Source organism: Euprymna scolopes, chromosome 15 (assembly GCF_053919585.1).
Source record: "Euprymna scolopes isolate OS-2025 chromosome 15, ASM5391958v1, whole genome shotgun sequence".
NCBI classification, from domain to species: Eukaryota; Metazoa; Mollusca; class Cephalopoda; order Sepiida; family Sepiolidae; genus Euprymna; species Euprymna scolopes.
In genome coordinates, this window is record NC_136496.1 from 78,425,055 (window position 1) to 78,439,478 (window position 14,424).

General features: G+C 34.8%; 1 protein-coding gene across 1 annotated transcript in view; it reads right to left on the reverse strand.

The window, feature by feature from the left end:
• The window catches only part of LOC145293927 (PR domain zinc finger protein 14-like), a 334,529-nt gene that overhangs the window by 59,006 nt on the left and 261,099 nt on the right, over window positions 1-14,424 (reverse strand). Inside the window, exon 5 of the mRNA XM_080140752.1 lies at window positions 11,639-11,906. Within this exon, the coding sequence (XP_079996878.1) occupies window positions 11,639-11,906 (268 nt within the window). The remainder of the gene's footprint in view (window positions 1-11,638; window positions 11,907-14,424) is intronic.

Below are 14,424 nucleotides of genomic sequence, written 5' to 3' on the forward strand. Positions count from 1 at the left end.
TCCAGTGATCTGGTTACTGCTTTCTCTCCTCGGTCTTTCCATCCTCCCAGAGAATTCACGACTCTTTTAAATTCTTCAGACTACTGTTCTCATCTTGATGTTACCCCCCCCCCGACCATTTTCAGGTGTATCTCGTCGATCTAGTGAATCTTTCTGTTGAATTCTGGAATCTGCACGGATTTTCGAACGTAACCCTTTATTTAATCCGCGAGGGTAACATGCTCTCGTTCTGTCAGCAATGAGTGGATAGAAATCCTAGGTAATTCGTTATTGCATTAAGAGTTTCGCCCGCACTGAAGATTGAACCTTCAACCTCTGGAAGTAAAACTTTTTACAACTGAATTCATACTAAGTACTCTATCCACTGCACCACTTGCGGGCAATTCGATCCAAACTTTGTGAAAATAACATTCAAGATGCAACAGTACTCCGAAGAATCCGAATAATACACAGTGAAATGTTGTGAGCTGGTAATGAACACTTATGATTTAAAATTCATGCAATTTATTTTCATTTTTTTTGTAATCTTTTCAGAAATCAAGTATTCAAATAGATTAAACAAAAGAAAAGGTTAGTATCGATGTCATACTGATCAATTGTCACACACACACACACACACACACACACACACACACACACACACACACACACACACACACACATATATATATATATTAGTGATGGGACGATTCCGATATTTTTCCCGATTCTGATACAATTACTGATTCTGTACCAAATTCCCGATTCCGATACAGTTACCAATTCCGATTCTTTATAATTCTCTTAATATTTAACTATAGAGTTGTTATTTTCCCCGATTTATGTAAACAAAAAAAAAAAACACTTGTTAAATATGCAGATATTTTCCTAAACATACACTTTTGGAGGATGATCTTTAGATTTTAGTTTTACTGATAATCAATAAATAATTATTTTTTTATCCTTATTACCAGCCATGGAAGATTTTTGCTTAAAACAAATTCGAATAAAAAAAAAATTAAAAGAATCGTTTTGGCATCGAAAAATAGGCACCAATTTTTTCGATTGCGATACCCCCAAATTTGTTGATTTTTCCAATTCTTGATTCCGATTCGAATTAATCGTCCAAATGCTAATATATATGTATATTGAGAGAGAGAGAGAGAGAGAGAGAGAGAGAGAGAGAGAGGGAGAGAGAGAGAGAGAAGAGAATATACAGTATATAGATCGAAAGGAATAGTAACATATATATAAAAAGAGGAGATGAAATATCATAGATAGATAGATAGATAGATAGATAGATAGATAGATAACGAAATAACGTTGAAATTGATTTAATTAAGCCCTGTTGTGATAACAGTCGACCGCTCATTAAACATAGCCAATGGCCAAATCAATCCCGATTCCTCCTTAATCACGTCCACAGACAAAGCGAGCTTGTATCCCTTGTCCGGTCAGTGGTCAACATAGACGCGTACGGCCAATCGCTCTTTCCATAACGGTTAAGTGACGCCCATCGTGTCTAATCCGCTTTTATTATGCTGCCATTTGGAATGGACACCGGCCGCAGGAATCACGTAAATAGTTTAAAATTATTTCGAATGTGCGAACACTTAAATCGAAGTGTATGTCAGCAATTGGTTGTTGTGTTCCTCTATTGTGTTTAATAAGCCATGAAAAAGATTTTCTGACTCACCAGCGCCCTCATTGGTCGCCATCTGACGCCAAGGGCAGATAATCGCAACGAGTTTAATTTGAGAGTTAAATAGGTAAATATTTGCACGCAGTGTATGCATGTGCTGGAAGCTCCTGAGTGTATAGGTGCGTCCATGCGTCTATAGACTTGAATAATACTATATATATATATATATATATATATATATATATATATATATATATATATGTATATATGTGTGTGTGTGTGTATGTGTGTGTGTGTGTGTGTGTGTGTGTGTAGTAAAGATTTAGAAGGCTGTCACAATGCGAGGAACGAAATATAGCCGTTGTTGGTAAAAGTAGACGAGAACAAATGGCGATTTACAAATCAATAAGTATATACATATATGTTTATATATACATATATTTATTCAGTTGTATTAGGTAAAATGTCTTACTTGTTATGTCTGCGACAATATTCATTATTAATTTCGAAAAAAAATTCCCTTTTCAAATGGTGGACGTAACAGATCAATTCAAAGCATGCTAGATGATGGAGCGGAAGTTGGATAGCTGTGTGGGGCCTCCGAGCAAATGTGAGGAGGGGGTTTATGTATGGTCTGATTAGGTAATTAACATGTTTATATTTTAATTTATTTTATTTATTTATTTGCTTTAGTGTGAGCTTTTTTAAATTTTGTATGTTCTCTATTTTGTTGTCTTTACTATTATTATTATTTATCTTTTTCTGCTGATATGTGGGATGCCTTAGTTTATTTAGGACACGTAAGTCGCTGGCAGGCTGTGTCCGGTTAGCTATTGAAGAATAAAAGTAGGTGTGGGATGTGAGAGAGGAGGGGAGGTGGGGTGCGTGGTGGTGCGTATATATATGTGTGTGTGCGTGTGTGTATATATATATGTGTGTGCGTATATATATATATGTGTGCGTGTATATATATATATAAACATATATATATATATATATATATATATATATATATATATATATATATATATATATATATATAAGGGTTTCTGTAAGGTCTGACGAGGCTGCTGGATCGTAGATATGGTCCGGCAACCGAAACATGTGTAACTAAACAGATTACACGGTAATAAAATAAAAATAAAATATATATAAATATAAAATATATATATAAAAATAATATATATATATATATATATATATATATATATATATATATATATATATATATATATATATATATAAAGAAACAGCATATTATAGGTCCAACAAGAGAAAAGTGTATATTTAAAAGAGTGACACTATCAATATTTTTATTTTTTTCATTTTTTATATAATATTTTTATTGCAGAAATTCCCCTCTGGACCAAATTACTGTTGGTTTGCAATAACAGATGCCACATATAAATTTATTATGTCTAAACTATTACTCACCATCTTATGTAACTTTTGCACGCCGTTACATACACATTCAGTCGTAATATTAAAATGCTAGATTCCATCCGTGGAGAACCACCATTACAATCGTAACACTATAAGAGGAAGTAGTCCCTACTTTTCTTTATATATATTTAGTCCTACTACTGCTACCAGTTCTCACCGAGTACGATTCTGCATTTTCTACTACAGTGCGATTATACTTTTGCAACTGCAATAATACATACATAGACATAACACATTTCTTTCTATTTCTGCATTAAAATGACTAACTTCTCCCTGACAATATTCCGGCTTTTACTATTGGCTGAAACCGGGCATTTTCATATTCCAGAATGAAACGGATTCCTGCATTAACGAATACTTCTAAAATTTGACAAACATGGCGTCGCGCTCCACAGGAGATACTAATGTTAAAACGACCAACATTTACCGATCATTAATCATTCATAAACAGACATTTACATATTGCTAATCTTATATAACGCCACAGACATTCGCATGTAAAATCTTGCATGAATACGATCCGAGTTTTCTACATCGATTATCTACACTTCTGTCGCTATCCGCAGGACACACTAGCGAGCGCTAAAAATTTAAAAACAAAAACTAGTAACCGCTCATAAACAGACAGTTAATTAATGATAGCCTTATTTCATGGAACTAATATGCGCAAGTAAAATAATTCAAATACACACAGTCTTCTCCGTATATGCTTGAAACTATTGAGAAACAATTAAAATTGCTTTGATTACACGAAATAAACCAAAGAGGTAAAGCCTTTAAATTGTCGAATAATCATTCTCGCTTTTAATATTTAAGCTAATTCTCATTTATTATTGAATTACTATGGCCAAATCACCGCTAAAATAATCGTCCGCATCCATAAAACTTAAGCATCGAATCGGAAATTCAAAACAAAATGGAACGAACTTTATTTTTTTATCATAACAATATGCTAAGAATTTAAGACCCATGACATTCTATTCTACAGTTTAAAGGCTTCTGAGGAGTCAAGAAGTAAGTATTAACAAACGATTAAAATCGCTTTGTTTACAAAAAAAAAATTAAACGAAATATGTAAAGCCTTTAAACTGTCGAATAACAATTCATGGCTTTAAAATTCTTAGCAAATTTTCAGTTAATTTAAAAGATTTAAAGTTTTGGGAGATTTTCATTCATTGGCCTTCGGGCCAAGATCAAAAATTTCTTGTTTATTACTTATTTGTCGTGTTATTTATCTCTTACATTTTCAGTGAATTTTATTCAAGTACGCATGGAAAAAAAGAATTAATTATTTTATCTCATTTTAGTAAGAGAGGAAAACGAAGTAGTAATTCGTTCTTACTAAAATAATAATAATAGGAGAAATGCATGTTCTCTGAAAATAACAAAAAATAAACTTCGTTTCAATTTTATTTTCAAGTTTCCAATTCGATGTTTACGTTTGATGAACGCGGACGATTTATTTCGCAGTGATTTGGCCAGTATTTGTCGATATCGACATTTACCAGTATCGCCCCCACCCCTTCAAATAAAAACCTACCATGAAACAAATATACGGGTACTTGTGCTCTTCTGTCCCCGTACTGAAATAATCACCATATTATTTTGAAAGCCATTTTTAACATGGGGAGGGCAGGGTGGTTGGTAACTATTCTATGCTCCCACCTAACAATTTCATAATAAAGATATCATGAAGGTTGAATTTAACCTGAATAAACTACTTAAAAATAGCAAGGTGGCAAAATTCAAAATGGCATAATGGAAACATATTAAGGGTATATGCAGCTTCTCTTCAAATTTTCGGGTTTTAATCATGTCAAATCATACTTCATTTCCTTTTGACGGATTGATTGTTGCTATTTCTTCTGATAAGTTAAGGGCATAATAGATTCACTGATTGATATAATAATTAAGTGATTGATTTTGCGCTACAAAACAGATACTGTCAAGAAATATGAAAGTCAACTGAATTAAAGGAATAAACTATAAAATGGTCAACATCATGAATTTTGGAATATAAATTTTTGTCATATATTCTCTATATTGCTCTGTAATTACATTGAGCTTCTTATATAAGGATTGGTATATATTATAAGAGAATATATTTCTACAGAAATATATATATATATATATATATATATATACATATATAAAATATATTTTAGTCATCGACATACAGTCCTGTTTCGTTGTTTCACAACTCATCAGTGCCGCTAGACTAACACCTATCCCAAGCCGAGGATCGAACCTAGAACCGTCGTGATGACAGTCGGCAGTTCTGCCCCCTGACTACGGAAGCGGTGGCCGTAATTAATCTGTCCGAATGTCTATTTAAATAAACATCCGTCCGCCACTCGTAAAGGGCTCAAACGTTTGTTTGTAAACAAAGCGCGAGCTTCGCATTTTTTCAGCTAAATTAAGTAGCGAGTAAGATTATTTACGATAGTGCTCAACCCAAGAGGGGGGTTGGACGCCCAGCGTTGTCCGGTCGTATAATAAACTTAAACATGATATTTAATTTATGCAGATTGCGTATGTATTAGTATAGAATTAATGCTCTATTGAATGTTATATATCACGAGGAATAATTTGCCCGGTGGACTAATTCGCAAAAAAATTAAATAAATAAATAAAAATAAATAAATAAATAATTATAATGTCGTTCATCAAATTCCGTCTGTGTTAGTTTACAATATCATGTCAGCTGATATTTGGGCTTGATGATGAATATCCTGGAAAAGTAACTTCTGGTTAATGATAGTTTTAAAATATGAAAACAAAGAAATGATTTGCAGAGATTTTAAATGGCACCTCTTCTTTTATCGTAAATTTAACTCATTAATAAGAAAAAAAAATAAATAAATAAAATTCGTGAGGAACACCCGGGCTTGAACACGGGATCATTCTATCTGTGGTCGAATAATTTACCACTTAGCTATATCTGAAAACAATCGTTCGTTTTTTTTTTTTTAATTTTTATTAAGATGAATTTCTCCACAAAACATATCTAAGAACACTGCCAGACATATGAATTTGATTTGTGTGAAATTTGCAAAAGATAGGCTCGGCCGTTTCGGAACCTATAAGGAATGAACGTACATACACAAAGTTACTTTTATGTAATAGTAGAGATAGAAATAGAGATATAACAGGTGTATTGCAATCTAATGGAATTCTCTTGAGAATCTTCCAACCTAGAAATATTACATTTGATTTTTAGCATTACATTACATTATTCTGGAGAATTGCCGTTTTCTCCAGGATGCAATTTCAAAGACCTTCTTTGAAGAACTTATAAAGTTCGGACTTTTTTTTCTGTTTGTCTTCCTTGCAATTATTTTCTTTATTACTCGTTATTATACGTATTTTTACTTTTTACTCCTCATTATAAATCTTTCAGTCTTTTTTTTTTCCTTCCCCTACCTATATTTATTTTTTACCTTCTTTTTTAGTAGTCCCCGTTACTTTATTTGCTGTTCCTACTGATGTGTAACTATAAGTTGTTTTTTTTATATTATTTTTATTTTCCTATCGATATATACTTATATATCTTTAATAATTTTTATTTTTATTTTCGATATATTTACATCTTATACACTTATATTTTATTTACCAGCAATGCTTAAAGCAAACTACCTTTCCTTTATATATATATATATACATATATATATATATATATATATATATATATATATATATATATATATATATATATATATATATATATATAGTACTGATTAAAAAACTGGCGCAAGATCGCGTCGGCATCTTCTGGTAGTTTATAGTTAGCAGTCGGAAAAAGTTGATGGTGGTGTCTGCACAGATGCTGCACTCAAATTAATTGTCCTGAGTCAATGGAGGGGGCAACCTTCCTATACTAAGGCAATTTTATTTTTGCAGAATCCCCTTTTGAGGGGAGCTGGTTATCTCCCACATTAAACCGACCATGTGTCACATTTTGTTTTGTGGGAAACAAATAAATAACCAGTCGGAAAAAGTTTTTTTTTTCTTACATTTTCACTCCAAACAAGACACAGTGCAACTTTGATGTAAGGTGCTACTATCATGGACATAAGCTTAAGGGCTACTATGCAGGGAGTTGAGCAGCAAGATCTCTGTTCACATTGCACTTGAACTTCTGTATGTTAGTACAGTTGGGGAACCAGGAACTTGGAAGGGAAATTCCAAAGTCCAGCAGTTCCGGGTAAGAAACTTTTAGAGTATAAAGCTTTCTTATATCTGGGGATTTCTACTGTGTAGGGCCGAAAAAGTTGCCGAAAAAAGAAACTGGTATCAAAACTGTCGGACAAGAAATTCAAAATGCTGAAAAGCAAATATCATCTCTATGAGAAAGATGTTACAGTGAAGAAGAAAGGTTGAAGGCAATCGAATAACATATGTTTCTGCACTTTCAAATGAAACGTAGATTGAACAGCTTAAATATGACAACAGTATCCTGTACATGGTTTTCGCTGAGGCCTTTTTCATGCATGCTTCAACAACAACAACAACAAAAATGCATGCTAAAATATATACCTTGGTTTGGGGATTTAGTCATCTTTTAAAAAATCTGTTGTAATTATTCAGTACTGACTCAAAGTTGCGTCAGCATCTTATGACAGTTTATACTAAGCGGCCAGAAAATTGCCGGAAAAACCGACGCCATCACTGTCAGACGATAAATTCAAAACGTTGCAAAGAAAACTTTGACACAAGAAGGTAAGACTTTCTGTGAGTTTAATTATATGAAAGAAATATTATATTTTTTTCAAGAAAGTATATTTATTTATTTATTTTGCAATAAATATTCCAAAGAAATAAATTTTGCTTTTTCATACCGACATTATGGACACAACTATGAAGGAAAATAAAATGCGTTCTATTTCATGCAAAATATTTAAAGAGTTGTCGTTTTCATGAAACTATGATCAAAAACAAATTATCTGTAATAGTGGTTTTTTTTTTCAGTTATTTTACAAAGACTTTTGCACATTTTGCATGTCTTATTTTTGATAATGAGATTTCTTTTCTTACAGAAAGCGATTACTTCTCCAGAAGGCTAAATAATTTTTCTGAACGTGCTGTAGTTTGTGTTGCTTTTAAAACAAGATTTCCTTCTGGTTGATTTCATTGAAACTTGTCGTATACTGACAGTTGTTTGCTGATTGTCTAATCGCGTCGGCTTTTTTCGACTGCTCACCACAAACTACCAGAGGATGTCGACGAGAAGTTGGGTCAGATTATGGAGTAGTAACATATGTATATATTCAGAGAGAAAGAGAGAGAGAGAGAGAGAGAGAGAGAGAGAGAGAGAGAGAGAGAGAGTAGAAGACTAATAATGTAATGTAAGCTTTTGAGCACCGAGTGGGTAATTGTTACGGCTTTACCTTATCATTAGCTACAAATAAAAAAAAATTCTTCGCTTCTTTTTCTCTCTTAGTTTCCCGTCTCTCTCCTGCTCTAAGCAAATCTGACGACCTAGTCCACAAATTCCAAAATTTCATCATGACAAGTTTCAAGAAAAAATACACGATTAAACCCGGTTCTCCAACTTCCAACGTAGACCCCTACTACCATGTCTCCTTTACCAACATCAGGGGTCTACGTTCTAACCTTCCAGAGGTTGAAACCCAATTACAGGAGACTAAACCAGACCTTTTATTTTTAAGTGAAACTGGCATTGGACAGGCTATTTCCCTAGAAGAGTTCGCAATTAAAGGATGCTCTAACTTAACTTCTAAATCTGACCCCCAATATCGCCATGGGCATGGAATATGTGCCTATATTAAAGATAGCTTTCCATGTGGTAGGGACATCTCCAGGGAAGATCCTAACTTTCCTTATATGTGCTTCCGGGTTGCTTTAGCTCACACTACTGCATTTATATTTACTCTCTATCGCCCCCACAACAGCGGAGTTACTATCTTTAAAAGCATATCTGAGAAAATTGACCAAGTCCTATCTGCTTACCCATCAGCTAACATTCACATATGTGGAGATTTCAATGTTCACAACGTCGAATGGTTGACCCACTCAAACAAGACCGATGATTTCTCCATTGCCTATGACCTCACTCAGATTGTTCACGAATCCACCCGTGTGCCCGACAATGACGGGCAGTATGCAAGCCTACTAGACCTTTTTCTCACAACTTGCCCTGAACTATGTTCAGTTTCTGTTCTGTCGCCTCTTGGATCTTCCGACCACTCTGTTGTATCAATTAAGATAAAAATGAAATGTAATAAGTTCCCAGACGTACCTCTCCATCGTACAGTATATCGATACACTAAGGCTGACTGGGATAGCTTCCGTGCATTTATATCTGATCTACCTCTGCATTCCATGTTTAAAAAGGATGTGTTCTCTATAGTATCAGACCTGACGGAATGGTTAATTGTAGGTATTGACCGTTTCATACCCTCTAAAAAGTTTCAGCAAAAACCTAACAGCCAGCCATGGTTCTCTCCAGAATGTGCTGCTGCCATTGCGCACAGAAATCACTTTTTCCACTGCTTCCAACGTAATAGATGTATGGAAACTAAAGCCGCTTTCAGGACTGCCAGAAACCATTGTAAGAAAGTAATAAAGAACGCAAGAGAGTTGTATGCTCAATCTGTTAAGTCCAAAGTAGCTGAGCAGTGGCTTGGTTCCCACCAGTTTTGGCAAATAGCAAACAGAATCCTGAACAGAAGCGTGTGCTCCATCCCAACTATTATCAATGGACCTGAGGTAATCTCGTCAGCATCAGACAATGCCAAACTCTTTGTCAAAAACTTTGCAGCTAATTCTACCTTTTGCGACCAAGGCCGCCAACCCCCAATATTTCCTCCTGTATCAGAAAACACGCTATGTGATATACGTATATATGTACGTGATGTTGCCAAGCTAATCAAAACACTTGATTCCAGTAAAGCAACTGGCCCTGACGGTATTCCAATTACAGTACTCAAAAAACTTCAACCTGAACTAGCGCCCACACTTACAAAACTGTTTAAATGTTGTCTTAAGGAGAATAGTTTCCCATTTCCCTGGAAAATTTCATCAGTATGCCCTGTATTTAAGAATTCAGGTGATCGCTTATCCCCCTCTCAGTACAGACCAATAAGTCTCCTGTGCGTCATGAGTAAGTTGCTGGAATCTGTGTTAAATACAGAAGTAATCAACCATCTCAGCAAAAATAACCTTCTTAGTGACACTCAATATGGTTTCCGTTCTGCTAGATCTACAGCAGATGTGCTTACAGTTATATCTCATAGGATTAGCAAATCTCTCGACGGAGGCAACCTTTCTAGGGCAATCGCTCTTGACATATCTAAGGCCTTTGATAGGGTATGGCATAAAGGTTTACTTCATAATATCTCTAGCTATGGTATAGCTGGAAATGTCTTCTCAATTATTAAATCATTTCTTTCTGATAGGTTCATAAGAGTAGTAGTTGAAGGGCAAAACTCAGAAGCTCACAGTATTAATGCCGGTGTCCCTCAGGGGTCCATCCTGGGCCCAACTCTTTTCCTGATCTACATTAATGATCTTCCAAATCACATCCTTACATCATTTGTAGACATTTATGCTGACGACACTACCATTTATGGTAGCACATCTAAGACAGTAAACGACCAAGTTCTCTCCAATTCTCTCTCCTCTGATCTTGAGCACGTAGTACAATGGGGAAAGGAGTGGCTGGTTACTTTTAATGCATCTAAAACCAAGCTTCTCTCTTTACATCATCAACATTCTGATCCACATCTGGCATCAATTGAAATGAATGGCTCTCGTCTTCAGGAGGCCTCAAGTTTTGACAAGCTTCTGGATTGACCATTACTCCTGATCTTAAATGGAACACGTACATCAAATCTGTTGCCAAGGCCGCTGGAAAAATGGTCTGATCTTTCTATCGATCCGGTAGATATCTCACTGCTGATGGAATTCTCTATCTATATAAGAGTCAGGTACGTCCAAGGATGGAATACTATTACCACATCTGGGCAGGAGCTGCTAGAAAGGACTTGTTCTGCCTTGATAGTATTCAAAATAGACTTCGTAGCCTCGTAGGAGATGTCCTTTTCTCTTCCCTGCAACCTCTATCTCACAGAAGAGATGTTGCGAGTTTGTCTCTGATGTATCATTATTTTCATGGAAAGTGTTCGACTGAGCTTCAGTCTATGGTCCCCCCTCGCCTAACTTTCACAAGAAACACTCGTCTGTGGAATTGTCTTCCGTTTTCCTGCTTTCCGGCTGACTACAATATGGTTGTGTTCAAGTCTAACGTAAATAAGTTCTTGATGAGCCGTTCCATATAAGTTATAAAATTTACCAAATTTGCATTACTAATGATTACTATATTGTCCAATGTCTACTGTACACTCTTTAACCCTTATCCTTGAGTGGCCTCTTGGCCTTGATAAGTGCTGATGCCTATGTAAAAAAAAAAGAATATTTGGATAAAAAAACGAGATGCTAATAGGCCCAAAATGATAGTATGTAATGTAATATTTTTTTTTAATTTCTACTTAGTGTTTTTACAATATTTTAAAACGAAAATGGAAATCAAGAGAAAAGCAAATGTGAACTTACCGTCGGCTTCCTCTTGAGCTCCGCCATCGGCCATTTCTTTCAGGGCTACTGGGACCCCCATGAACTGCAAATAGCAGTCACCGTACCAGACGAGTAATTCTGTACCTTGTGGAATGTCTTTACAGGCCTCGTATTTAATTTCACGGTCCACCTGGATGGCGATCAGATTCTGTTCTTGGGCATAACGGGCGCAGTTAACGTATGTCATCCAGTTCCCAGATGATCCTCGACCATCAATAAAGTGACTCAGTTTGCCATCTTGAAATATCTAAAAAAAAAAAAAAATATGATTCAAGCATTTTTTTTTTTAATTACAACTAGAAGGGGCACCCAACATCGCCACCCCGGAGTCCCCATTATTAGAAATTGTGTAGTTTACAAAAAAAAAAAAAAAAAAAAAAAAAAAAAGGCAGAGTAAAATTATCCAATTTTTTTACACCGTAGAATTAAAAATATTAGAAATAATTTTTAAAACCAAATTCAAAGCTAAAAATATCAATTAAATATTTCGCAGACTTGGACTTTTTCAGTGAGTTAAATACATTTCTGTTTTTTCGTTGTCGAGCTATAGCGACGAATGCCGGTGATAACCTATCTCTTCTGATGTCAAATAGAGACGGTTATGAATGTTTTATTTATTTATTTATTTTGTATGTAGAGACTAAATAATCTGCTTAATAGAATAATAGGAAACATTTAAGTTCGTGAAAAATCGGAGTAACAATACTTACGCACCGGGTGAGGCTCGAACTCACAACCTCTGTTTATAAGTATGGCGCACTTACTTGTTGAGGCACTAAGTCGAATAAGATATGGCGACGCTATTAACTGCATAAACCCGAGCCAGTAACGCTATTTAATTAAACCGTTGATTACTGAGCTGAGAAAATGATGCCTTTAGAAAGAGAAAAATAAAATCTCGAACGAATTCAAAACATACAAGAAAAGCCCGCGTTTTGCTGGCCTCGATTTTCTCAGTCGTCTATGAATCGGAACGGGAATTTTTACAGCTATACTTTTTAACATACCGTACTTCGGGGTAATTGCGCCAAATCCGGGGGAGGGGGGGGGGTAATTGCGCCAACTAAAAAAAGTGCTCTTTATATGCGTGGTTGCCAAAAGAGCCTTTTTAGCTAGTTGCCGCAATTACTCCGGACTTGGCGCAATTATCCCACAAAATACGGTAGCTTTTATTTATTTATTTATTTTTCAGAAATATATTCATATGCTTATTTAAGTATGAGTTGCATGTATCATCGCCAGTGACTTACCACCGAGGAAATATGGATTAATAAAGTAAATAAACAACCACACTAGGGGCATTCCAAAAAATAATGCCTCGTATTTTTTATCATTCCTAAATGGATAAGAGGGGATTGCAAATTGCATTGTTACGGTGACTAATCTCGTGCATTTATGACCTGAAAATTTCATCTCATTGTTGCAGATATTGGCTGTGTGAGACTCTAAAAAAAACAACCTCTGTCAAAGAAGTGTGTCAGAAGCAGAGATGTGCCAACCTGGCAAAAGTGCATTGAGAATGCTGGTGACTATATAGAAAAATAAATTCTCGAGTACAAAAGGTCGCTCGTTTTAATGGTACCACTCCTGTCTTCGTGGCTCTTCAACTTTTTAATTAAAAAAAATAGGAGGCTTTACTTCTGAAATAACTTTGTTGGTTTTTGGTGGCGAACGTGGTTTAACCGATACCAGTTAAAGGTGGTCGCTCATTGTATACACAAGTTAGAACCCTATACGTTTTTCTTTTTGGGTTATTTTCCTAATGCCTTAGATAATGTATCCGTTTCATTTAATAACGGTTTTACAGGCGTGTACACCCAAAAATGGAGGGGTAAGCAAAACATATACACACATTCAACAATGCTCAATACATTAATAGAGCAATATTGCAGAATTAAAATCAACTTATGACAGCTGCATAGAAGCGCTTGCAGTTTATTTCCAAACGGATTTCTTCACTCTAAATGATATTTTCTGGGAATGAAACACAAACGTTTCTGTTTAGTTAACTTGCCATAAGTATATTTTTCATACAATTATATACATATTATTTATTTTTCATACAATTATTATTCAAACACGGTACTGTTTGGATATATGGTTAAATGTCAGTTTTAGTCATTTAGAACTGCTTTAAAGTTTCACCGCTCATTCATTTTTCGACCAAATTTCAAACAATTATTACAGTTTATAGATCACATTCTTAGCTATATTGTGACAAAATTTGTTTTTTCAATTTTCGTTCAGTAAAACAAAAATTTACTTGTGTTCAAAATCGTAAAAAAAACCGTAAGGAGGTGAGCGATGTTTTTTTATGATTGGTTTCCATAGCAAACATGTCGCTTCAGCGACTACTGTTGCTACCAAGTCACCATTCTCGCGAAAAGATAAGTAACTCGTGAAACAGAGAGAATGAAAGCATGAAAGGGAGATAATTTGGGGGTGGGTTATTGAAAGCAGACGAATGCCGTACACTGTTATTACTTATGTGTTTATGGGAGCAAAAAAAAAAAAAAAAAAAAAAGAATAAGACTGAAATTAAACAAAGAACAAGTGAATTTATTGGAAGCCTGGGAAATTATGGATTACGATAGAAAAATACGAGCATGAAAAGTAATATAGTTAAGCTTAAACATGGAAAAGTAAAGGACTAATTGTTAAAACTGGAAAAGAAAAGGACAAGATATTCTAGTAAAAAATATAATAAATTTAGAACTTAAAATATTGCAGCATTAAGAATTTTTTAAAATTCAATGTATAACATT